Source organism: Sminthopsis crassicaudata, chromosome 2 (genome assembly GCF_048593235.1).
Source record: "Sminthopsis crassicaudata isolate SCR6 chromosome 2, ASM4859323v1, whole genome shotgun sequence".
Taxonomy (NCBI): Eukaryota; Metazoa; Chordata; class Mammalia; order Dasyuromorphia; family Dasyuridae; genus Sminthopsis; species Sminthopsis crassicaudata.
In genome coordinates this window covers 230,528,055-230,555,649 of record NC_133618.1, presented here as the reverse complement: position 1 = coordinate 230,555,649, position 27,595 = coordinate 230,528,055, and the positions used below count along the sequence as shown (strand labels likewise).

Here is a 27,595-nt window from a genome sequence, read left to right as displayed (position 1 = left end):
CCTCTCTCAGTTCTGACATTCTCTGTCCTTTCAGCTCTGACATTCTCTATGATAAGGACCCCCTCAATCCCGATATTTTCTAATGCTAAAGCATTTCCAGCTTCCAGAACATTCTCTGTTCTATGTCCTTTCAGCTCCGAAGTTCTCTGTCCTTCTAAAGCCCACCTAGGGACAGCGCAGACATTAGGTCAAAATGAAGCAACCGGTTTTTTCTATCTCCCTATCAAATAAGGTAGCCAGAGCGCCGCCCCTCCCCTCCGTTTCCACGCTTTTCTCACCTTTGGGCCTATTCCCCAATTCTAGGTCCCCTCACCCCGTTTCCGTGTGTCTTCCCTCCCTCACGCCCAGCGCCCCCACGCGCCTCCTCCTCTCCCTCCTCCTCCGGCTTTCTGTCTTCCCGGAGCGCCCCTGCACTCAGGGCCCGGCGCCCCCGCACTACGCTCTCGTTCTCTGGGGCCCAATGAGGAGGTAGCGGGGGGAGGAAGGGAGAGGAGGGGAGGAGGCGGGACAAAATTTCCCTCAGAGCGGAAGCGGCGACCGGAGCGGAAGTGGAGCAGCCGCTGCCGCCGTAGCCGTTGCCGCACCCCAGGGGAACAGCCGCTGCTGCTGTAGCTGCCTGCGGAGAGGTTCGGGGAGGGAAGCGGTCGCAGCTCTCAAAGTCTCGCCGGGAAGTGTGTTGTTGTCGCGCCGCCCGCTGCACGGTGAGTGCGGGGCCCCTGGAGGCCCAGCCTGTAACTCCCCTCGGGAAGGCCGGTCACCCCCCCACCCCCACCCCCGGCGGGCGGACGGGCGGGGTCATCCGGGGGCGCGCGGCCCGTCCTGGACTCTGCAGAGTCCGACTCCTTCGTCCCGGCCCTGCCCGGGCCCGTGCCGGCCCCTCCCTGTTTCCGGCCCGGGCCCGCGCCTCCCGCTAGGGCCGCCCTCCGCTCCCCTTCCTTTCCCTTTGGGGGCCCGCGTCTGGCCCCGTCTCCTGTTTAGCCATCCACCCATCCATCATTCCCCCTTTCTCCAGAGTGCCCCAGCATCCAGCCTACGCCACCTCCGCCCGGCCCTCCCCTTCCCACCCTGGCGTGGTACCCAGAGACCAGCTGGGCCCCGAGGTCAGGGTGCTTGCAGCGCGTTGCCTGCGTCCCACGTTGTGAGCATCCGAATAAATCTAATTGTTCGCTGAAATGGGGGTGTTTTCTTCATTCCCAGCTTCTAGCTAGGCCCGCCGTGGGTGAGTAAGGGGTTTAACCTTGGGAAGCGCAGGAGGAAATGAGCTCCCACCCTCCGCTTTGCAGTAAAACCATTTTATCGTTCGGTGCTTATGGGGCTCTGTCAGTGCGCTTGATGTCACGCAAAGCAGAAAATACGATTGGAATTCAGAAAATACAGCTCTTTCGGGAAATTTAGTCATGTATTTCCAGTAAAAAAAAAAAAAAAATTGAGGAAAGAAAATGGAACGTTTTTCTTTGGGGAATATTAATTAAACTATACATATATATATATATATATATGTATATTTGTCTGTCAGTCACCTTTCTATTCAGGGCTCAGTCACATTTTGGACTTGGAATCTGTACAATGGGCGGTGGGGAGTGTGTAACTGGGTAGCTTCTCTTCTGCCCCCTCCTCTTCATCCCCAGAAAGCCATTGCCTTTGGAAAATGGAAATATGTAATGGTTGGTGGTGCAGAATTATCAACCCACCTGTAAAAATCTACACTCCTCCTCTTCCTGGCCCTCTTTGTACTCTCTTTGTTAAGCACAGATAGCATCAGACCCTGATTTGACTTGCCCTGTGTGGGTGGATGGAATTTGGCCAGATTTTGTGACTCTGGAAAGCCGGAGAGAAAGTTGCTGAGCACAAGCAGAGAAGTCGAATACACATGCGAATCTGTGAAACTTCATGAAAAATGCCTTTACATAGATATTATGAATACATGGCAGTCTGGGGTCTGAAAGTTAGATTTTCCTTGTCAATCTATATGAATTTCAATTTTGTGCTCTATGTTATAGATGCCTTTCAGTATATGTACCGCACTGTTAGCTGGAACATTTCCTTCTGGTCTTGTCCTTTTTCCTGAATTTCTTCTGAGAGTATTAGAGGAAAAGCTGAGGATAAAACCATGTGAGTTTTGGGGGGGCTTAAACTGAGACATGAAATCTGACTTCTGGATATGAAAGGCCAGTTCACACTGGATTATATATAATATTTAGCTCACCTTGTGAGATTAGACACCATGGATCCATTTTACAGAACTTTTTTTTTTCATACATGTGATTCGGCCTAGACCATACTTAATAATAGTATTCCTATCAACAAGTGTCATTCCCCAGGTTATGGTTGAAATTGGCCTATTATATAGTAGTAATGGCTATTGGTACCATTTTAGAACTAGAGCATGGGATATCATATGGAACAACTTCCACAAAGCAGGCTGGGTAAAATTCCTAAATAATCAGGCTAGTAGAGTTCCAGTACTTTGCCAGAGTACTGACTCAGGTCACTTGACATAAAAAATGGAAGTGACATATCAGATACCTTCTGTACCTACAGTTGTGATCCAGCCCAGTTGTAAACATGTTGCATTCACAGTGGCATAACCAGGAATTTCATATAAAAATACTTCTTTTGCTTATAATACCTTATCTCTTGAGACAGATTGATGCTTGAATTTGGAAAATCTGGATTCAAGTCCAGCTTCTGATACTAGTTGTGTAACCCTGGGGAAAAAAAACTCATTGCCCACATGAATCTCTAAGACTGTTAAGTTGCTGAATAGTTGTTGATCATCAGCATTGATTAAAAGTTTCCTCTCTAGGAGTTCTCTACACTGTGAAATTACAAGTCTATTCTTAAAAAATTCTAAGTTATTATCTTATTGCAGATATTACTTAGAGGGAAACTCCATTTTTTGATCTTCAATTTAGGCAACAAGTCATGTGGTCAATTAGGCAATTAGATATAAGAATGCATTTTTTCTACTTGTTGGATTTTAAAAAAAAAATCTGTTCTGTAAAAGAACAGAATATTCGGAATATCACTTTGTCTTCTAGCATATAATGTCATAAGTGGTAAAGAAAATAGCATCTTCATGATAAATCAGTAGATTTGGATCAGTAGATAATATTTGTCCAGTCACTCACTTTTCATTAAATGAGACAATGAACCTCTTGGATAAATACTATAGCTCAAAACATAATGTGGTAACTTCACAACAAACAGCAAATGCTTTTTAGTCCTTAGTATGTTCTGTTAAAATTCAGAATTGTGCTTAAACAAAAAATTGTAGTCCTGAAGACAAAATCTGTGGAGAACATATGAACTTTGTCTTTCATAGGGATTCCTGAAGGGTTCTGGTATGTAGGAATGGGGGGTGGAGCAGTATTTATTAACAGTGAGTTTTTCAATACTGTAATTTTCTCTCTTTTTGCACTATACTATATGTAATAAAGCAGAAAACAATGTCAGTTATTTTTAGGCAATTCCTGGCTTATCAGTCTAGTAACTTAATTTCTTAGCCCCAGAAATCCCCAGTTCTTTTCTATTGTAATTTAAAGGTATGGATGGACTCTCAGCCTCAGTTTTTCTGTATTGGCTTATTACTTTTTCTCATATTAAATTCCCACAAATATTTCTTTGGGAATAGGCATCCTAATAAGCAATGTCATCTATTGGAGAGTGCATTGGACCAAGAATACTGAGTTCTAAGATGTATCAGCATTGTAACAGACTCACTTAGGCTAAATGATTGACTTGTTTATCTAAGGGAGAATTTAATTTATCCCCTACTTTCCTCAGAGAAAGAATGATGTTTGTTACATGTCAGAAAATTTCAGAATTGTCAAGAAGAATTGTAAGGCATTTTAACGATCATCAAATCACTTCTATTTAAAAAAGGCTCTTAGTGAGATAAAGTGACTTGCCTAGTGTCACACAGTAGTTAGTAAAAGAATTGGTATTCCTGACTTCTAGTCTTAACACTCTTCACTATTCCACAAGGTCTTGAACAGTATATTTATGTTTAGAAGCATAATTGACATCTGAATAACCCTTAAAGCTCTTTTTATCCATTATTATTTAGTTCTATCCAGTTTAGAGCTGGAGATAGTGAAGTAGGAACAAGCACTTATTAATTATCTATCGTGTTTCAAGCACTGTGCTAACTACTTATAAATATGTTTTTTGATCCTCACAACAGCCTTCTGAAATAAGGGCCATTATGATCCCTACTTTACTATTAAGGAAGTTGAGGCAGAGAAAAGTTAAGTGACTTAACCAGAGTCACAGAACTAGTAAGCATCTGAGGTTATATTTGAACTGAGTTCTTCATGATTCTAGGCCAAGAACCTTCTCTACCTGCCTTAGATGGTAAAGGATAGCTATGTTAAGAGATTTGTACTAGGTTACATAATAAATAGAACCAGGACTTCAACTCCAGTCTTCTAACTCACAAAACTATTGTTCTTTCTACCTTATTCCTACCTAATTTTCTCCCAAGCAATAGAGACCACAAAAATTTAGCCATGTTGGCAACCTTCAATAATTTGAACTAAAAAATGATTTTTGGGGGCTTAATTATTTATCATGTGATCTATTTAATAACCTATATTAGAAAATAGATAATCTTTGTAAACTTGATTGTAAATGATGGTTCCCTTCATTTGTAAGTGAGGTGAACTTAACATTTCAAAGGAAGTACTTAGTACTTTAGTCTACTTTTTCTGTCTGTCCCCTTGCTGACTTTTGTGTTAAAAGCCAATAATCTCACAGATTTTTCTCCTAAAATGTTTTTTAATGTAGACACATATATCTAGTTCTAATACTTGGAAAGAGATGAAAAGGATCAATGACCTATTTAGCATCCAGAGAACAAGTCATTCCAAGCAGACTGCAGGTCAGTGAAGATGACTTAGTTTTTTATCTTGCCAGTTTTCTATATATAATGTAAGTGGTTGTGTTTTTTTAGTCTGTATTAATTAAATAGTTTATTTTGTGTTTTTTTTTTTTCCCACTTCCCACCAAGTTTCCATAGTGAAGGCTATTTCTGAAATGTCTTCATCTGCTAAAGGTATTCAAAAACACTATAAAGCAGGTATGAATGTTATTAGGTATTAGAGTTTGCCCCTAGATGGGTCGCCTTAAAATGTTTTGACTGTATATAGCATTTATTGATCCTTTGTTATATTCTCAATTCTCATTTTCATTTGAAGGCTAAAGAACTGTTTTTGCCTTTTTCTTTGTAGGAGGCAGCCTTGTGTCATGAAAGTCCAGCAGATCCAACTCTTTGTGTTGGCTCTACAACTCATTAAATTTTAGTCAATTCACTTCTTTCTTGGACTTCAATTTGCCTTTAAAATGAGGTTGAACTAAAAAGAACAGACATCAGGAACATTTCCTGTTCCTGTTCCATCGGGAACAAAGGACACTTTGAAATTCTATTTGAATCAGTAGAATCTAAGCTTCTTGAAGGCAGAGACTGTTTTTCTTCTTTATATCTCTTAATACATAGAGCTTTACACAGATGTTTAATAAATGCTAGTTGGATTGGAATAGATCTATGATAACCATTGATAATTGATCCATATAACAAACAGTACTTCATTTCTAACAGTGATCAAACTCTGGAATTGATTACACATATAGTCTCTGGAGGGTTTCATGGGTCATCCAGTCTGGGTATACTTCTTTGGTTTAGGGATTAAATCTTTGTTGTGAAAACTTAGCAGAAGTATCCATGTATGAATAACATTCATGCATATTGCATATAGATGTGTAAGAGTGCATGAATTTTTTTTTGAAAATCTAAAGGAAAGATGGAATAGAAATAAGATGGGAATGGATTTCAAAAAAGACAAAGTGCCACTTCTGTCTGTTCTTTAGATTGTCATATAAACGTGGGAACTAGGTATGTGCATATATGTGAAAGTGAAGAGCCAGAGACAAGACAAACAGAAACTTAACTTTAGAAGCAGTTTAGTATAATAGAAAAGAGTCGACATTTAATTAATTACATGTGTATTTAAGGGGGACCATGGGCAAATCTCTTATTCTCTTTGTATATCACTTTCTTTATCTGTAAAATAGAGGTAATCATACTTGTAATATTTATCTCACCAAGTTGTTAGGAGGAATAGATGAGAGAAATGTGGGTGAAGGCATAGTAATCTTTACAGTGCCATATAAATGTCAACGATCATTACCCCTCCAGATAATCTTTCTTCCATTGTCTTCTGTGGCTTTGCTTACCCCTAGTTTTGTTGGTGGTGATTTGTTTTTTATTTTGTTTTGCTGAATTGTTATCTACCTCTCACTTATTAAGAATGATTGTCCTTCAGGACCTGGCTTAAACCCTTTTTCCTTTTAAAAGGATCTCATCACTTTTCATGGATTCAATTATCTGTCAATTATATGACTCCTCAAACTTATGTCTAAAACAGAAATCATTATCTTCTCTAAACCAAACTTGTTTCTCCTTTAAATTTTCCCATTTCTGTTGATATCGCCATTGTCCTAGTCACAATTATGTTTGCAGCCCATTCTCCATATTAACTGGATGCTAAGGCTTTTCATTTCAACTTCCACAAAATCTCACATACATTCCCTTCTCTTCACATAGTTGTTACTCTGTTAATATCACCATCATTTTTCACAAAATCGCCTCATAATTGGTTTCACTCCTTTCTCTCTTCCTCTAATTCATCTTCTGTATAGTTGCTAAATTAATATTACTAAGACATAGGTGTGACCACTATATTCTTTTGCTTATAAATCTTTCTTGTATTCCCATTTCCTAGATTAAACAGATTTTTTCAACCTAGCATTTGACACATTCCACAATCTGAATCCAATCTATGTTTCCAAACTTTGCCTGCTATGCATTCTACCTAAACTGGCTTTACTAAGTTTCCAGAACTCAGCATTCTATCTCCCATTTCCATATAGTTTGCATAGATTATCTCCCATTCCTGAAGTGCCTTCCTTTCTCACCTCTACCTCTTAGAATGCTTAGTTTTTTTCAATGTGGATTTCAGGTATCATTTCCATATAACTTTGTCTAATTCAATTCTCCCCAGTTACTATTTTCTGTCTTCTCCTTGTACCTACCTATATATATGTTCTATTTTCTCAGTACAATTCTAGTTCCTTCTAGTTATAGGTCGGGAACTGTTTTGCTTTTATCTGTATCCATAATGTCTTGCATGTAGACAGTACTAATATGTATTTGTTGAATGGTTTTCAATCTATTAGGCTCTTTTTAGACATACATGTATGAGTTTGGATCAAGTCTCCTCTAATAGTCTGTCAAATGTTTTTGTATGCTTTAAACTCCTATTTTTAGGACTAACATATTTAAATATATTTCTGAAATTATTCTCTAGTTACAGATGGTATTTTTAAAAACAGCCTATAGTCTTTATTAGATAGAACATCTAATGCCAAAAGACATTGGGTTTGACATTTATGCCAATGACTCTGACAGTGGGCATATCATTTAACCCCTATCTTTTATTTATTTTAAAGTTAAACTTTTCTAATTGAACACACATTTAGTAATACTATTTATTACTCAATGGAATGGGGACAAGTGTTAGGAGACAACCTCTTTCCCATTGAGGATTGTCACTTCCAGATTGTCACTGTTCATTGTATGTGGTTAGAGAAACCCATAGCACTAGGATCTGTATTTTAGATGACTAATTTCTATTTCTAATAATGTTTCAGAAATTTGAATGGAGTAACCATCATTATCAGATTCTTAATTTTGCGTGTGGAAAGGAACACAAAAATTTTTAGAGTGGGTGTTTTCAGTGAGTGATTTTCTCCCAGCAGCACACAAAAGAACCAGAAACTCTTCAACTTTTTCTGGCTAACACCCACAAACCACATGGTTCTTGTGACTTTGTTGTACCCTTTGCAGTAGTATAGCATCACTATCTTAACATCCATCTCTGTAATCTTTGCTTTAGAATACTGTGGATAACTAGGACAATATATAGCTACTATGTTACTTAATCATTTCACCAGATTGACTTCTTGATCATCTAACATTTTTGACTGTCCACCAATTTTTCTTTCCTCTCATACAGCCCTCACTTTTTTTTTAATCTTCTGACTTGTTCTCTCATTCTGTTCTAGTGCTTATAAAACAACTATAAACTGCTAAATTATTATTATACTAAAGTTATTTAACTGACTACACTACAAAAAACCCCACAAATTGACAAAACACTTGGGTAGTTAAGTGGGATCAACCAATAATCCAGTTATATGGATAGAGATAGGAAAAGTCAAACACAAGTTCATCAGTTCTGATGTTTGTTGGATCTGTACTTAGTTTAAGATAATGGATGATTTGTTTGAATATATAATTCCTTTTTCCTTCCTTGGAGGAACTGTCCATGCTTGGATCTTTCTGTTCCTGGACTCTGCCAAACTAATATACCATTCCTATCCCATAGAGCTCTGCCAAGATTTATCTCTTGTGTGATGAAGTTTTTTCTGGTCAACCTCAGGTGTCTTTCACACTCCTCTGAATACATATGTATTGGCTATAGGTAAGAATAGTTTACATTCATCCTATGCTGACTCTTCTTTAGCCTCTGAAAAATGGATTGCATATGACAATTTTCTGTTCTGAGTTCTATATCTCGCCAGGAAAATAGCATGCTCGTGAAGGGTTGGGAAAAGGAGAAATTTAACTTATGGCTCATTTGCTCTATCCTTTGAACTAGGTTGTATTTCAAGGAAATTTTATTGTGTTCATATAGGATACCACTAAAAACAGGAATATTTGTTTTTCTGCAGCAACATTTCAATTAATAGTTTTTTGTAGTACTTTCCAACCCTCTCAACTTGACAAATTTAGTGGCTCAGAACAGATGCCCATCAAGTACATATATATTAACTACAAATATTCTCAAACTTATATGTAAATATCTCTGATTGCCACTTATATGGGAAATGGCTTTAACTGACTGCTACGTCTAAGGAGTATATTTGTCTGCTTTGGTATCTTAATGGAGTGCTTTATATTAGTACCAGTCCTAGTGACTGATTAGGCTTGAGCCTTTCAAAATTTTCTAGGAAGCAAATTAGGGCTTCCCTTTTGGTGCCTTTTAAATTGACATCCTGGGTCAAAGCCCCAGGAGTGAACAATGTCTTGGTTATGAACCATTACGATCTTGTCATCTCCTGAAAGTTCTTTTTTTTTTTTTTTTTTTTTTTTTTTTAATTTTATTTATAATTTTTTTGACAATATATATGCATGAGTAATTTTTTTTTATAACATTATCCCTTGTATTCATTTTTCCAGATTATCCCCTCCTTCTACTCCCTCCCCTTGATGACAGGCAATCCCATATATTTTACATGTGTTACAATATAACCTAGATACAATATATGTGTGTAAATACCATTTTCTTGTTGCACTTTAAGTATTAGATTCCAAGGTATAAGTAACCTGGGTAGATAGACAGTAGTGCTAACAATCTACATTCACTTCCCAGTGTTCCTTCTCTGGTTGTAGTTGTTTCTGTCCATCATTGATCAACTGGAAGTGAGTTGGATCTTCTCTGAAAGTTCTTCTTCTTTTTTTTTTTTTTTTTAATTCATTTTTCCAAATTATCCCCTCCCCTCCACTCCCTCCCCCCGATGGCAGGTAATCCCATACATTTTACATGTGTTACAATATAACCTAGATACAATATATGTGTGTAAATACCATTTTCTTGTTGCACATTAATTATTAGCTTCCGAAGGTATAAGTAACCTGGGTAGATAGACAGTAGTGCTAACAATTTACATTCGCTTCCCAGTGTTCCTTCTCTGGGTGTAGTTATTTCTGTCCATCATTGATCAACTGGAAGTGAGTTGGATCTTCTTTATGTTGAAGATTTCCACTTCCATCAGATGAGGATGTATGAGGATGTATACAGTATTGTTGTTGAAGTGTATAGTGATCTTCTGGTTCTGCTCATTTCACTCAGCAACAGTTGATTCAAGTCTCTCCAAGCCTCTCTGTATTCCTCCTGCTGGTCATTTCTTACAGAGCAATAATATTCCATAACCTTCATATACCACAATTTACCCAACCATTCTCCAACTGATGGACATCCATTCAACTTCCAGTTTCTAGCTACAACAAAAAGAGCTGCCACAAACTTTTTGGCACATACAGGTCCCTTTCCACTCTTTAGTGTTTCTTTGGGATATAATCCCAATAACAGCAATGCTGGGTCAAAGGGTATGCACAGTTTGACAACCTTTTGGGCATAGTTCCAAATTGCTCTCCAGAATGGCTGGATTCTTTCACAACTCCACCAACAATGTATCAGTGTCCCAGTTTTCCCACATCCCCTGCAACATTCATCATTATTTGTTCCTGTCATTTTAGCCAATCTGACAGGTGTGTAGTGGTATCTCAGAGTTGTCTTAATTTGCATTTCTCCGATCAGTAGTGATTTGGAACACTCTGAAAGTTCATTTTTTAACAGATAAATAAGACCTAGTTACAGATTATCATCAACATAGGCATCCATTTTGAAGAAGATTGTCAGTTCAAGTTGCTTATGTCAAAGTGGTGGTGTCATAAATGAAGGTTTTCTGTCAGCTTAAGGTAATGGTAAGCTATTTTTTTCCCAATGTTCTAAACTTGATTTCTATTGTTATCTTAATGTGCAGATGGCTAGAACATTAGTTAACCTGCATTTTCTCTGTGCAAAGAGACAAGATTATTTGATGAACTTAAGCGCTTGCTGTGTACACAGTCCAGCATTGATTGGACAGTGATATGGAGGAATGTGGAAGAAATGTCAGGGAAAGTGCCATGTAAGAATATAAGCTTGGTTTTAGGGTAGGTATTATTCCTTCCGCATAGCTAATAGTCAAATGTTCATTGAATTGAAATAGTAATGGGGGATTCCTTGAGAGAAAATTATAAGCAAAGAAATGAAAGTAATTATGAACAAGGCATGTTTTGGGGACTGTAATGAAGCTTGTTTGATTACAAGAAAATGTGTTGGAGAATGATAGAAGATGAGTTAGATTACTATGATTCCAGATGATAGAAGACCTTGAAGTCAGCCAGAGTTTAAGTATGAGACAGTATGGTATTGTAGAAGAATCATGAAACAGGAAGTGTGTTGATTTGTAAGGCTATAGTATTCCTAGACCCAGGATACTTGGCAATATCTTAATGATCCCAGTACTAAGTAAAGAGGTTTGTGGAATGCCATGAGGCAGAAAATGCCATAAATTTTTGCCATTCAGGCTGTGATTTCTGAAGTAATTGTCCTCTCATTAAGCTTGGGATGGTTGGGAGAGACTTTTATGTGTAAAAACAATTTTTACTTATACATGTACATTGATTTTTTTTATATATTTCCATATAAATCATGTTTGAATAAAAAACTGAAAATGAAAAGGGAAAACTATAAGAAAAAAGAGAATAAAAATAGTATATGTTGCTCTACATTCAGTCTTCATAGTTCTCTCTCTGGATACAGATGATGTTTTCCATACAAAGTTTATTGGGATTGTCTTCAATCACTAAACCTCTGAGAAGAACCAAGTCTTATCATAGTTGATCGTTTCACAATATGCTGGTGCTACAGTGTTTTCCTGTTTTTGCTTGTTTCACTCAGCATCAGTTCATATAAATCGTTCTAGGCCTTTCTAAAATAATTTTGTTCATCATTTTTATAGAACAATAATAGTCCATTATTTTCATATACCATAACTTATTAGGTAATTCCCCAATTGATGGGTATTTATTAATTTTCTAATTCTTTGCTACCACAGAAAGAGCTACTACAAATAATTTTGTAGATGTGGGTCTTTTTCTCTCTGATTTCGTTGGGATACAAACTAGTAGTGGCACTGCTAGTTCAAAGGGTATACACAGTTTCATAGTCCTTTGGTCATAGCCAAATTGCTCTCCAGAATGGTTGGATCATCTTAGAATTCTACCTATAATGCATTAGTGTTCCAGTTTTCCCACATCCACTCTAACATTTATTATTATCTTTTTCTGTCATCTTATCCAATCTCATAGGTATGAGGTGGTTCCTCAGAGTTGTTTTAATTTGCATTTCTCTAATAAATAGTGATTTTGAGCATTTTTTTTCATATAACTATAGATGGCTTTAATTTTTTCATCTGAAAATTAATTGTCTGTTCATATCCTTTGACCATTTGTCATTTAGTGAAATATTCTTAAAATTTGATCTGGTTCTTTATATGTTTTAGAAATAAGGCATTTATTTATTAGAGATAGTCTATAAAATTTTTTTCCCAGCTTTCTGCTTCCTTTTTAATCTTGGCTGCATTGGTTTTATTTGTATAAAACTTTTTAATTTAATACAGTCAACTTTATCCATTTTGCATTTCATAATGTTCTCTAGCTCTTCTTTGACCATAAAGTTCTTCCCTTCTCCAAAGATCTGATAAGCAAACTATCCCTTGCTCTCCTAATTTACTTATTGTATTACTTATCAGGTACCCCTTTTGACCTATTGTGATATGGAGTGTGAGATGTAGGTAACTTTTTTTTTTTTTTTTTTTTTATACATGTTGACTGTGTGACCTTCTACAAGTCTTTGAAATTCTTAGTGTTCCAGATAAGTTTATAAAACCTTATAGTTTTATCAATTACTGATTTCTATTGGTGGGAGGGGTTTTCCTCACCAGGACATCTGGACATTGATAGAATTGCAGATTTCCTCTTCCTCCTCAGAAAAAAAAGCAAGTAATGTAAAATACTATATTAGCTACTCTTTAAATTATTATATAGTAAATAATTTCATTCTCCCATACTATTTGTTGCTATGAGTGCTATGATAAATAATTGGCTACTGGACAGAGCAGTCTAAATCTTTCAAGAGCCCAGTGAGAATAAATGTTGAATTGTTAGAAATTACTTGGGAGCAAGTAACAATCATTTAAACTTAATGTTATAGTGATGCTAAATTTTGTAACTGTGATTCTCCAGGAGAATATGTAGTGTTAGCGTTACATTGGGTGTTAGGAGAACCTTGTCTTAACTCTGCTGTTTATGAAGTTCTGTGACCTTGGACAAGTCATTTCAGTTTTCTCAACCTCTATAAAGTGAGGGGCTTGCGCTGCTGGAGTGTTTCTCAAGTAGATTTTTAAATGTCCTTTCTACCAAAATATTTATGATGAAATTTGTAGTGGTAGAAAAAAGAATCTTGGATTTAAAGTGTCTGTCCACTAGGGGGCATTGAATGTAAGGGAATATTATGAACCCCCATGATGAATGGAAGGAATGCAGAAAAACATGGGAAGGTTAATGTAAGTCACTGGAGGATAAAATAAGGAGAACTAGCATAGAATATACAATGACAACATTGTATGAATGTATGTAATGTAAATGAAAACAATAATAAAAGACAGTTGACCTCAACAATTTTTTTTTTCCTCCTGAGGCTGGGGTTAAGTGACTTGCCCAGGGTGGTCACACAGCTAGGAAGTGTTAAGTGTCTGAGACCACATTTGAACTTGGGTCCTCCTGAATTCAAGGCTGGTGCTCTATCCACTGCGCCACCTAGCTGCCCTGACCTGAATAATTGTAATAACTACCCTCACCTCTATCTTAGTAAAAATGTGTATATAGCCTAAGGGAAAGGAAATTCTGTGGATATAAAATGTGAAATACACTGTCAGATGCTGCTTCTATATTTATTGGTTTGACTTAAATACTTTATTTTGAGGAAAAGGTCCTGGGCAGAAGTTGGCAGTTAAGTGGTTAATTTAAATTTTAAAAATAAAAGTTTTAAAAATAAAATGAAGGCAGTTCTCAAACTTTTTTAGTTCTAAAACTCCCTCTTAAAAATAATTGAGGATCTCCAAAGACCTTCTGCTAATATGGATTATAACTATCAATATTTACCATATTAGAAATTAGAACATCTCAACATTATGATGAAAATAGCTTTGATCTTACTGACCTCCTGAAAGAGTATCAGAGACTCTCAGGGGATACCTGGACCATATTTTGAGACTATTGGATGAGATAATTTCAAAAATATTTCTTGCTCTGAAATATGGGATTCAGTCTTATTTGACATTTTACCTAGGGTTTTAACTCTTTCTCTGACTCAAGCTGTGTTGTGTCCCTCTTAAGGGACATGATGAGAGGGAGGCAGACAGAAGTGAGATAATTTTTTTAAAATCTGATAACATCTTCACCTGTTTGATTTGAGATCTAGGCATACAAGCATCCTTTAAGTCAGTGGTCTACATGTTGGAAGAAAACCTTTGATTTAGTTGTAGCACAGAATAGTAGTAGTATATATAGAGTGCTTTGTGCTAGAATAGGAAAGAATTTTTACAAAGATGATATTTGCATATCAGTCTTAAGTTTTAAAGTGCTTTATATGTTGTCATTTGGTTAGTAAACTATCTCAGTGAGATATTAGTCCCACTTTACAAATGAGGAATTAGGCTCAAAGAGATTATTTTTCCATATAGTTATTAGAATCAGGATTCAAGTTTAGACCTTTTCTAACTCCAATCTTTTAAGCCATAGTGTAGGGTTAAAAAATTTAGCAGATCAAGGCAGCAGATATGTATTAAATGCTATATATTTTGATATGTTTAAACCTACATACTAAGTATTATGCTAAGTGCCAGGGATATCAAGAAAGGGAATAATAGTCCTTACCATTAGGGAACTCATACTCTATAGTTGATATGAAGATATACTTCATGTAAAATTGGCAAGAGTCAACTTTGTGTAGTGGGAAGAACACAAGATGTGAAGGTTAGAAGACCTTTCTTACAGTCCTAGTTTTACTCTTCATTTTTTGACCAAATAAATTATTTATTTAAACTATGAACTTCACTTTGCTTATCTGTAAAAGATTGGTCTTATGATATATGAATGTTATGGAATATTATTCTGCAAAAAAACAATCAGCAGGATGATTTGAGAGAGATCTGGAGAGACTTACATGAACTGATGCTAAGTGAAATGAGCAGAACCAGGAGATCATTGTACACAGCAACAGATTATACAATGATCAATTCTGATGGATGTAGCTCATCTTCACTGAGATGATTCAAACCAGTTCCAATTGTTTAGTGATAAAGAGAGCCCTCTACACCCAGAGAGAGAACTATGGGAACTGAGTATGGACTACAACATAGCATTTTCACTCTTTTTTTTTTTTTTTTGTCTGTTTGCATTTTATTTTGCTTTTCTTTTTCCCCCCTTTTTGATTTGAATGGCAAGATAATTGTATAAATATGTGTGCATATATTGAATTTAACATATATTTCTACTGTGTTTAACATATTGGACTACTTGCCATCTAGGAAAGGGCATAAGAGAAGGGAGGGAATAATTGGAACACAAGGTTTTGCAAGGACTAATGTTGAAGAATTGTCCATGCATATGTTTTGAAAAATAAAAAGCTTTGGGGCAGCTAGGTAGTGCAGTGGATAGAGCACCAGCCTTGAATTCAGGAGGGCCCGAGTTCAAATTTGGTCTGACACTTAACACTTCCTAGCTGTGTGACCTGGGCAAGTCACTTAACCCCAGCTCAGAAAAAGAAAAGAAAAAAAAAAAAGAAAGAAAAATAAAAAGCTTTAATAAAGAAAAAAAAAAAAAAAGATTGGTCTTGAGTGATTGTGTAGCCTATCTCATGGGCTGATTGTGGAGCAAGTACTTTGTAAACTCCCTGAGGTTGGGGAATATTTAATTTTTGTTTTTGTATGTTCAGTGCTTGGCATATAGTAGATTCTAAAAAGTGTTTGTTGAATCATTGCACAATACTCGATATATTGTGAAGTTGCCATTTTTGTATATAGTGACTATAGATATAAATGGAATCAGCTTGGGTAAAGGTTGAGACCTATTTTGGGTATACAACTGAATTGGGATTACAAAGTATAGGATAACACTAAGCTGAGCATTTTATAATAGAGATATTACCTACAGAATTTCTTCTCTGATTAAATTTAAGATTTAAGGTTAAATAGAATATCCATGTGGGTCTATTTTATACTTGAGGAACTGAGACCTAGATTGGATTAGTAACTTGGATGTTGTCACATGGATTGGTAAATGGTACAGTCATAATTTAATTCTGATTCCTAATCCAGTACTGTTTTCACTATGCCATAATACTTGTCAGTATTAAAATGTGGTTAAAAAATTACAAAAAGATATGCTATTTGAAAACTTTTGTCACCATACCTTTGTTTACAGTCAGATGAAACCATATCTAGGTGTAATAAATATATTTAAGTTTATCATCATACTCTTCACTTTGTATACACTTAGATCAAAATCTGTCTTCTCTCTAAAGTTAATCAGCTCAGAAAGAAATAAGCATTACTAAAGGGGTCAAGTTGAGTGAAACTCATGTCATTTGGTCAATTTCCAAAGAAATGCACATTTGGATAGTTCTACTATCTTGCTTTTGTCATTATCTGAGAAAATTTGTGGTAAAGACCCTGAAAAACACTTAATAGGTGTTCAGAACTTTGATTCTAATCCTGGTTTTGCCACTGACTTTGTGACCCTGGGCAGAGTCACTTCTTTGTCTTTCTCTATAAAATATAACAGGTTCAACTAAATCTGAAGTTCCTTTGAGCTCCAAGATTTTATTCTAAATTTCCATCTAATCTTAAAATTTTGTATCTGAGGTTCCCAACTCTACTGGTCTGTGATCTATAAAACGAGGCCTCTCTAGTTCTAGTATTAGCTGAGAAGTGTTCAAGTTTGTTCCCTATGGTATCTAGCCAATTAATATTTATTCTTCTATCTTTTTACTTTAGGGAATGACCATGGATAAAAGTGAGCTTGTGCAGAAAGCGAAACTCGCTGAACAGGCGGAACGTTATGATGACATGGCTGCTGCCATGAAAGCAGTCACTGAACAAGGGCATGAACTGTCCAATGAAGAGAGGAACCTCCTCTCAGTAGCCTACAAGAATGTGGTAGGCGCCCGACGTTCTTCCTGGAGAGTAATCTCCAGCATTGAGCAGAAGACAGAGAGAAGTGAGAAGAAGCAGCAGATGGGCAGAGAGTACCGTGAGAAAATCGAAGCAGAATTGCAGGATATCTGCAATGATGTTCTGGTAATAATAATAATGTTTAACATCTATATAGATTTTAAAAGCTTATAGAGTGTTTTATCTCACAACAAAACTAGGGTAGGTAGTAGAAGGTTTATTGTCTCCATTTTACAAAGGAGAAAACTGAGTTTTTAAGGCTTAGTAGTCATAGTCATATAGCTAGTAAATAAGAGCTAGAACTTAAACCCGCATCTTCTGATTCTAAAATCCATTGTTATTTCAGTTAAATTATTCTGTCTATGCTGGTAATGATCTAGTTTCTAATTAGATATGTTTCTGATTATATTAGAAACCTATAGATGCATTTGCAGCAAAGTGTGTAACCTTATCTTTTTCCCTGTAATGTTTACTTTATAGTGAATATTTGATTTTATACTTTAGGATCTTTTTTTTTCTTCCTACCTTAGGCTTACCCATGAGAAAAAGCAGTCTTTCACCATCAGTTTTTTCTCCTCAATAAAGAGTTAAAGCAAATAGGTAGGAATTGAGAGAGAAAAAAATAACCAATATTATATCACTCCAGGATGGAGTGAGAAGTTGAAATGCAAAAAAAGCATTCCAAAGCCACATAAAAATGATCTGAGGAACAGCCTACTTAAAGGGTTTGTCTGTGTCTACCCTTTTGGTATAGGTAATTGAGCAGCTGTTCCAATATTTTGTTATCTACTGTGTGCTAGTCATTCCAAGAGATAGAAAGATGCATAAGACATTCTTTTAAAAATTTTTTCCAAAAATTTTTCAACACCCTTTTTTGTAAGATTTTGAATTCCAAATTTTTTTTTCTTTATCTCTTTCCTCTCTCCGCCCCAAGACAGCAAGCAATCTGATATAGGTTATGCAAGTACCGTCATTTAAAATATATTTCCATATTAGTCATGCTGTAAAAGAAAAATCAGAATAAAAAAGAAAAACCATGAGAAAGAAAAATCAAACAAAAATGGTGAAAATAGTATGCTCTGATACACTTTCAGTTTCTGTAGTTCTTTCTTTGGATGTGGATGGCATTTTCCATCCCACGTCTATTGGAATTTCTTGAATCTTAGTTTTGGAAGAGATAAGTCTATCATAGTTGATCATCATATAAGCTTGTACAATGTTCTCTTGGTTCTGCTCATTCATTCAGCATCTGTTCATGTAAATCTAGGCTTTTCTGAAATCAGTCTGCTCATTATTTCTTCTAGTACAAATGTTGAATAAGACATTTTCTCTGTCCTCATGGTATTTATAGCTCAGTAGGAGAATATGTCACATATACAAATAGTTTGTTACTCTATAACTATAAAAGTATTCTTCACTTATAGGCATTATTGTATTTAGCAGAAACATAAGATCTGAAGCAAATACTTCCCCACATACCCAGTGAAAACAGTTTTATAAGGGTCCTAATTTTAACATGGGTTCATTAGTCTTGCCCATGAAAGTGGCTACCAGACCTATGTATATATCTCCAGTCTGTTTCCTGAACTGCATTCATATATACATCATTGCCTGCCTGCTGGACACCTCCACTGGAATATTCCATACTGTCTAAAACTCAGAATGTCCCAAACAAATAATTTTTACTACTGAACTCTTCTTTAAACTTCTCATTTCTGTGTAAGTCACTGCTTTCCTTTCAAATATCCACATTTCCAACTGTACTTCATGTTTTCTCTATCAGTCTCTCCATTACCCTAGTTTTGGGCTTTATTACCTCCTAACTAAAATATTATAATAGCCTTCTAATTTATTTCTCTCCAGTCTATGTAGCTGTCAAATTAATATCCCTAAAACATAAATCTGCCCATGTCATTCTTGAAAAATCTTTAGTGGCGCACTGTGTCCTCCAGGGTAAAATAAAAAATATTTCAGTCTGGCGTTTGAATTCATGTAGTCTGGCTTCCACCCACTTTTCCAGAATTATTATTACTCCTTTTTGCAAGCTTTAAGATCCAGTTAAACCAACTTAAAGCTACAGACTAAACAGCATTCTATCTCCCATCTTAATGCTATCATTAGCATTGAAATGTGCACTGAAATGTGCCTGAAATGTGCACTTTCTCACTTTTGTCTCTTAAAATTTTGACTGAGCTCAAGTGCCACCTCTTACATGCAGTTTTTCATAATCTATTTTTCTCCTTTTTTACCTTTTATTTACTTATGTGTAAGGCAGGTTCCTTGAAGTCAGGAATTGTTTTGGTAGTCTGTATTTTGGTTCCTTGAACCTAGTTGATGTTTGGTAAAGGGTGAATTGAGGGTGAAATTGGATTCAAATGAACATTATAGACAGCCCTGAAAAGGAAAAGAAGTCATCATTATTCCTGATAATCCTATCTCATTGTCCAATCACAAGCCAGATAGGACCTCAGGGAATTGCCCCAGTTTATATACCTGGAGAAAACTCTACCCCAACTTCCTTTTGAGAAACTATGAAACTTCGCTGTCAGAGAGCTAGTATTCCTTTTTCCTGCCTTCCATGTGTATTTCAATGTGGGGCATAAAATTACTATTAAACTTTTGCAATTTAGCTCCTCCCTCCTTTTTTTTTTCCCTTTCAAAGTAGGAGAGTCACATCTGAACAACCTGAATTAGGCATTTTGTGTTGTCTAAGCCAGGCTTGAAAGTTAAGGGCTTCCCCTGCTACTGTATTTGAAAATCATATATCTTTTTATATGATTGTTCATTTAAGGTATTGTGACCTTATTATAACACAGGCCACTTATCCCAAACTAATTGCTTTTAGGTTGTACTTTCTTTGTACAAGGAAGATTTGTTTGTCTTGCCTCTCTATAGTTTCAGCTCTGATCTTGAGAATTTTAGCACTTATATTCCAGAAAGGAGTATCATTTTCTATAAAGCTTGAACTTTTAAGGTATACTCAGATGGCAAGGGAAATACTGAAAGAAATTTGTAAATTATCTTTAGTGGAAAGTGTGTACTATTATTATGTTTTGATATGACATGGGATAAAAGGGGATAAAACATTCATAGTTGGAAGGGATTCTAGAGATCCTTTTTTAGGTTGATAAATCCCTTGCTTGGTACATGAATTCTTTCTATGGTATTCCTAATTAATAGAGCTCTTGACTGTGTTTTGTCCAAAAAGTGTATCTTTAAAATAAATGGCCAAACATGACTATAACAAGAAGTAATTTGTTACTTAAGAATATCTTAACTGTATTAAAAATAACCGCAATAAAACCTTAAATCCTTAATCTTGAATGTGGTTTTCTTTTCAGGAGCTTTTGGACAAGTACCTTATTCTCAATGCCACACAACCAGAAAGTAAGGTCTTCTACTTAAAGATGAAAGGTGATTACTTCAGATATCTTTCTGAGGTAGCATCTGGAGACAATAAACAAAGTAAGTAATGTTTTAAATAACCAAGATTGAAGCTACTTTGAATATTTAATATCTTTATCTTGGGACTTAGTTTAAATTATATTGGGTTTTAAGAGAAAGTATATATTTGCTTACAGAAATTTTGGCGGGGAGGGAAGGGTCCTAGGTGTAGAATAAGGAATATAGTTTTTTATATATATATATATATATATATATATATATATATATATATATATATATATATATATATATATATTTTTTTTTTTTTTTTTTAATGTACTGATTTTGCTCATTTTTTTCCCTTTGATTCTTCATTATAAGAGATGGCTCTTTGGAGTGGGGAAAGGAATGAAAGGAAATTTATGCATTGTAAAAACAATATGCAAGTAAAAACTTATATACATACTTAAATAGAATTTGCTTTAGTGGGGAAAATATTGGACTTAGAGTCAAGAGAGACTAGAATTTAGATATTTTCTTTGCCTTTATTTGTCATTTGACCTTAGGCAAGTCAAAAATGTCTAAGTTTCAGTTTTCTCATTGTAAAACGGGGTTAAAAATATATGCACCGATCCTTTGACCCATTGGAATGGTAGTTGGACATTGTGTTGATCAGAGTTCTTAAATCTTTCAAAATTGTTTGGCTTTATGGTGGATTATTGTATAAATTGTTCTCCTGGCTCTGCTCACTTTATTTTATTTTATTTTTTCATTTCATATAAATTTTTTTAGGTTTCCCTGAAATAATCTATTTAATAATTTGTTAATAAAATAACATTTTATTATATTTATACCATAATTTCAGCAGTTAAAATTTAATTTAGTAATACTACTTTCAGAAAATCTTTCCCTTGAATACTTGGATATATCTCTTTTAGAAATGAAGTTTGAATCTGGCAAGGTATTTTTTGTTGTTGTTTTTTGTTTGTTTGTTTTTGATAGTTTGAAAGCATCTGTGATGGCTAAGATGTGGCCTGATCTATTTTTAACTGGTGGTGATACCACAATCTTAATTCACTAGATCAGACTCCATGTTAGCTAACTAAAGTTAATTCATTTGCTTCTGTCTTTATATGTGATGTGAACAATGATCCATCAAATTTCAAAATTAAATCTTTTTTTGGGGGGGGATAATAACAAATTCTCTTTAAATCCTAGCACCTGAAGCTATTTGAGGGTGGTATATATATATATTGTCAGTTTCATGGGACTGTTGGACACATTCAGTGGAATGACAATTATGCAATAGCACTTAGTATCTCAAAATCAGGAAACATACTTGAACTGTTTAAATACAATCCACCAAACTTAAAACAAAAAGTTGGTTAAAATTTTCAGGATTGATATTTAATATAAACGATTATTGGGGCAGCTAGATGGTTCAGTGGATAGAGTGTAAATACTTAATACTTTCTAGCTGTGTGACCCTGGACAAGTCACTTAACCCCAATTGCCCAAGGGCCTATCAAAAATGATATTGAGGTCCACATCAGGGAAGTTGTGTATATGATGATATCCTATTCAGGGATGTGACTTTCCAGCTGCAGCTAGATGACCCAAAGAATAATGTTGGACTTGGAATTAGGAAAACCTTAATATGAATTTTGTTTCAGACATTTATTAGTTTATATGACCCTGGTCAAGTCATTTAAGCTCTCTCAGCCTCACTTTCTTAATCTATAAAATATAATGATAGATAACACTTTATGGTACTATTAAGAGGCTCAAGTGACGACCTGTAAATTGATCTATAAGCTTTAAAGTACTATATAAATAGTAGATATTACTGCTATTAATATTAAGTTGGACCTGTGAGAAACTATTGTTTCTATAGCCTCTACATGTGTTTGTATGTATGTGTGTAGTAAACTACAGGATTTAAATAGTTGTCTTTATATATATATATATATATATATATACACATACATACATATATATACACATACATATATATATATGTTTTATATATATACAAATTAATGTTCTGAAAACATAACATTTATTTACAGATAGAATATCTGTTAACTAGTTTGACAAGAAAATGTTTAAAAGCATTTAGCAAAAACTTGTCATCTCTGACCTAGGAAATTTGATTCCATCTTTTGAAAAATTACATTAAAGGAAAAGCTACAATTTAAGTTTTCTTGAATCCCCTATTCAGAAATACTCAAAAAGGAAGATAGAAGTGATTGTTCGACCCTCACCCCATACCCCCCCAATGGCTGAGAAAGCTCCCTAAGGAACTGAAATGCTAATGTCCAGAATGAGTCCAGGTACTTAGCCATATAGAAAAGCATCATTGTTAACAAAGCAGCAATAGTAACCGTAGTATAAGAGCCTTGCAACTGTACTGGACACACTGAAGAAATGCAGTAGGTCTGTCTTGTTGGATGTTTTTTGGCCATTGGAAACCAGAAACTGCAGTGACCCAAAGGTCCAAAATAACCTGATTTTTTGCCAAGGTTAGGGTTAACTGAAGTTATCATCAAACTTTAATCTTGGGCTAAAAGTTAATTGACAGCTTCCCCCCCAAAAAAAAAAAAAAAAAACACAAAGAATACCAGATTTGATGGGTGTGTATTGGCTGAAGAGTTATCTTTACTTGATTTTGGTGGAGAGATGGAGCTGCGTTGCTTGTTTTGTTGCTTTTGGTGTTTTCAAAGGAATAAAACTGGGTAGATTATCTGGTTGTTGATCCTCAGTCATACTTTGTGCTGTTGGAAGCCAGTGAGTCTTTCTCTCTTTACCTTTCTGGATTACTTTTCCAGAAATGACCCAAAGTTTATCTCATGACTGTATAACTTAGCTCATTGTGGACCCACCAGTCTACTGTCTTTTTGAAAGGAACATGTAGTAGGGGAAGCCCTAGACTTACTAGTATAATCAGTTTTATCAGCACCAGACTATGGTAGATGTCACTGATCTAGCTACACTTGAGGGAAAAACATGTTATCCACTTGGCTAAATTAGTTTTGACAAAATATTATCAGACTGTGTGAGAACTTGTTATAATGCTTTTAACCTATGAATGAATGAAGCTTAAAATTTTTTCTTTAATCTTTCCTAGCCACAGTATCAAACTCTCAACAGGCTTACCAAGAAGCATTTGAAATTAGTAAGAAAGAAATGCAGCCCACACACCCAATTCGACTTGGCTTGGCTCTCAATTTCTCTGTCTTTTACTATGAGATACTAAATTCACCCGAGAAAGCTTGCAGTTTGGCAAAAACGGTGAGTGGACCCTTTTTTGTGTCTCCCAGTAGAATAGGTCACCGACCAACAGAAAGGATTGTTTTATATATATTTTTTTTTCCTATCTGAAACTTATTTTTGAGCTACTCCATAGATAGTCTTCTGTGAAAACCACTCCTTTGGGGAAGAAATGCCCACAATGTAAGAACTGAGTCTTGTAAACATATCATTGAATCCCCTTCTCTTCATTTTCTCATCTAGAGTTATTTGGGAATATTGGGGTGGAATGGAACAACTTGGATTTTTTCTCCCCTGGTTATTGGGCCTAGAGCATGATCTTCATTATATCAAGACCTGAAGTCAAATTGTGCTCATCTAAGTAGTTTTTATATCCTCACTTTGATCTTTAAATAACCTAATTGCTTTTTCCATGTTCTTTCAAAAATACACTGCTATTTTAGAACTTTTCTAAATGAAACTTGGAATTAAAATGAAATCTTAAAAAGTGTTTTGTAGCTCAATTTTGAATTAGTTTTAGGAGTAGTGGATTTTATAACCTGTTGTTCCTTCTCCATTCAACATTTCAAAGATTTTAACTTCATTGCACTTTCTATCCATGTTTTTGAGCATTAGATTGTCAAATAAATCAAAAACATTTTGTATAACTCAGAAATCTAGTGGACCTAGCAAAGAACACATGATGGCAGTGCTTCTTATTGGCCTGCAAACAAGAAGCTCTTAATGTTCTCATTTGGCATTTTGTCATTTAGAGGTGTCTTTATCTTTAGAGGAATGATTATTGTAAATGTTCATAAGCTGAAATTTGCTAAGCTGGATCATAGGCTGTGTTACCAGAATGTAAGAGTGAAATGGAGAACTGTTTTCTTTATTGTTTTGGCTAAAGGGAAAAATTGATTTAAGAGAATGAGTGCCAAGGAATTCTCTGCTAAATCCTTGTAGTTTGTTTTAGGCCTTTGATGAAGCTATAGCTGAACTGGATACACTGAATGAAGAATCTTACAAAGATAGTACTCTGATCATGCAGTTACTCAGGGACAATCTCACTGTAAGTAGCACAGCTCTTTGATTATCTATCTCATCCCTACTCTGCTTGGGAACTACCCTCAGATAATTGATGCCACTTCTTGTGAGTTTATCATCATTTTTTCTAGAAGCTGGAATCCTACGGAAAAAAAAAAAAAATATATATATATATATATATATATATATATATATATATATATATATATATATATATATACACATATTTATTTATTTGTTTATTTTCCCCACATTACATTAGCATTTTGTTGTTTGTTGACATTTTGGGTAATGCATTCTAACAAATGATTGTGTAGAAGTTCATTTGTCTCTCAGATAGATCCCTTTATACAATTTTCCAGGTCTATACATTTCCTAACTAAAACTTTTATATTTACACTCACTTACAAGTAAATAGTATGTTATGTGGCTCATTTATTTATCAAACTGTTGTAAAATACTGTTCAATATACTGTGCTAGATACTATTATAAATAAAATGTAAAATATAAATAAATACAGTACATATAAAAAAATAACAGAAACAAAAAAACATAAATAAGATATGCTCCTTGCTTCAAGGAGTTTGCTGTCTATTAGAGAAAAAAGAAATGTGCAGACATAATACAAATTAAGAATATGGCTGTTGCATAAGTAAAGTATGCTACAAGATCAAATAAGAAAAATTATTTCTGGGTAAGGGAGGAAAAGAATCAAGGAAAAACTTCATAAAGTAATTGGTGTTTAGATTTTGAACAATGATTTTAGATCAAGAAATAGATCGGTAGGGAAGGGCATTTTAGGTGAAAGAGAAGAGAAAGAAAGCAGAAAGGTGTGGAAATAGGAATGAATGAGGGCATATTCAAGAGACTATAATTTGTAGTGTGTGGAGGTGGGGACTAGCAGAAGATAATATTAGGAAAAGTAGGTTAGAACTAGCATTGTAGAGAGCCATGAATTCAGGCTAATTGCATAAGTGAATGCTTTCTTTTTTCTTCTTACAGTTATGGACATCAGAAAACCAGGGTGATGAAGGGGATGCTGGTGAGGGAGAGAACTAATGGCTATCATGCTCCACTGTCTGTTCAATATCACTCTGTACCCTACACATATATCCCTTTGTGCGACAAAGAATCGTACGTCAACTTTTCACAACCTCAGCATAGCAAAAACAGTCTGTAGGGTGAACAGTTGGTGTTTGTATCAAAAACTGAGATTGGTAAAAACAAATAACGATGGCATTCTGGAGTTTGATTCTAATTAATATTGACAGTTAGGATTACTGAGTGTTTCTCTTTCTCTTTCTCTCTTTCTCTCTTTTTTTTTTTTTTACAACTGAACACTGTGATTATGGGGTTTTGTAACTTAGCAGAACTCTTTCTTTATGGTAGAAAAAAAAAATAGACCTGAATTATGTGTAACTTTTTTGAAAGTTTAATCAGATATCCAAATAGTCAAAGTACAATTCTGTTGTAAAGTTGTACAGAAAGTTATAGAGATTATATTGTGACACTGGGACAAGGAATAAAACACCCATCTGGTAGTATTTCAGCTCATTGACAACTAAAAAAGTGATTGCATCCATCACTTTGGGCTGTTTACAATCCAGAACTAGTGAAAGTCACTATTAAGTTTCCTTCTCTTCTGGGGAAGGTTGACCCATGACCTCCAAATTCCATTGAGACAGTCACCTGGATTTTGAAGCTAAATAAGGTCCAATGCACATATAACCTAGAATCATAGAATTACAAAATTTCTGAATTGGAAGGACCTCTCAGCAGCTAGATGTGACAAAACCTCTTTCCTGCAGCAATGAGTTTCCAATTTGCAACTTTATGCTTAAATAGTGGAATCATCCTTTCATTGTGACAAGTGAGTTGAAGCAAGAAAAGATACATATTTTATGAATGGCCTTATTTGTTTGCTGGATATTACCTTTAAGAATTGTGTACTTACAAGATTGCCTTTCTCTAGGAAAATTTAAAATAAAAAAAACTTTAGGGTATTCCCAATTTAGAACTAAAAATGTGGCCTCCAGCCATTCTATCCACACTGTCCTCTCCACTTATTAGTGTAATTATTTCCTTCCTAGATTTCTTTCTTTCGGTCTCTTCTTACCTATCTCTTTTTTTCTTTGTGAATTCTGTCCTTTTGTATATTTTTGCTTTACTTTTTGTGAATATATGGGTGGGGGGAGGGGGTAGGGGTAGGGGAATTTTCCAGGACTTGTGGACAGGCCAGAACTGCAGGTGCCACCATTCAGTCTTCCTCCAGTTCTTTGAAATATGCTGCTCTTAAGTCATATCCAGTATCTGACTTAAGTCAGTAGGTAACCGTTCCCATTATTTCCTCCTGGAATGCAGCCCTAACATACTTGTTAGTACCTGACATCAGGCGTGCCCAAATGAGACCCTGTAATTTCAGAATGTTGCATGAACCATGCACAGGAAAGGACTCCAAGCATCCAGGCCTATCGTCTCACAGCACCGTCTCGCCACCTTAACATTCCACTGAGCTGTCAATACCATCTGTTTGTCCATTGTCTGCTAAAACAAGTAAAATTCATGCACTGATTAAAAAAAAAAAAAAGAAAAAAAAAAAAGAAAAATTCACAAAAACACTCCCCTTCTCCCCCCGCTGAACCATTGTGCAGTTAGTCCTTGGCGCTTGATCAACGCAGTAGTGAATGTGGAACCGAGCCTGTCTGTATATCTGGTAGCTCTTTTTGCTTTGTTTTTACTGACCAGTATTCTGCCTAACGTTTGCTTCTGTGATGGGTATATTGCGTAGCACATACGTGGTTGTGAAAATAGTATAGCAAAAACAAAATCCCTGGTTATTGATGTACTAGATTTGTGTCTGTCTTTTAAACAGTTCTAGTTTCACCTTACATGGAATAATCAGGAAGAGTGTACAAGAATTCAAAAGTGAAATAAAAAATTTTATCAGTTAAA

General features: G+C 35.4%; 1 protein-coding gene across 1 annotated transcript; it reads left to right on the top strand.

The window, feature by feature from the left end:
* Positions 1 to 476: 476 nt before the first annotated feature.
* YWHAB (tyrosine 3-monooxygenase/tryptophan 5-monooxygenase activation protein beta) lies at positions 477 to 27,595 on the top strand. Its single transcript, XM_074288511.1, has 6 exons — positions 477 to 701; positions 16,789 to 17,091; positions 20,307 to 20,430; positions 23,477 to 23,640; positions 24,572 to 24,667; positions 25,646 to 27,595. The coding sequence occupies exons 2-6, from the start codon at positions 16,792 to 16,794 to the stop codon at positions 25,700 to 25,702; spliced, it is 741 nt and encodes a 246-aa protein (XP_074144612.1). The 5' UTR covers positions 477 to 701; positions 16,789 to 16,791; the 3' UTR covers positions 25,703 to 27,595.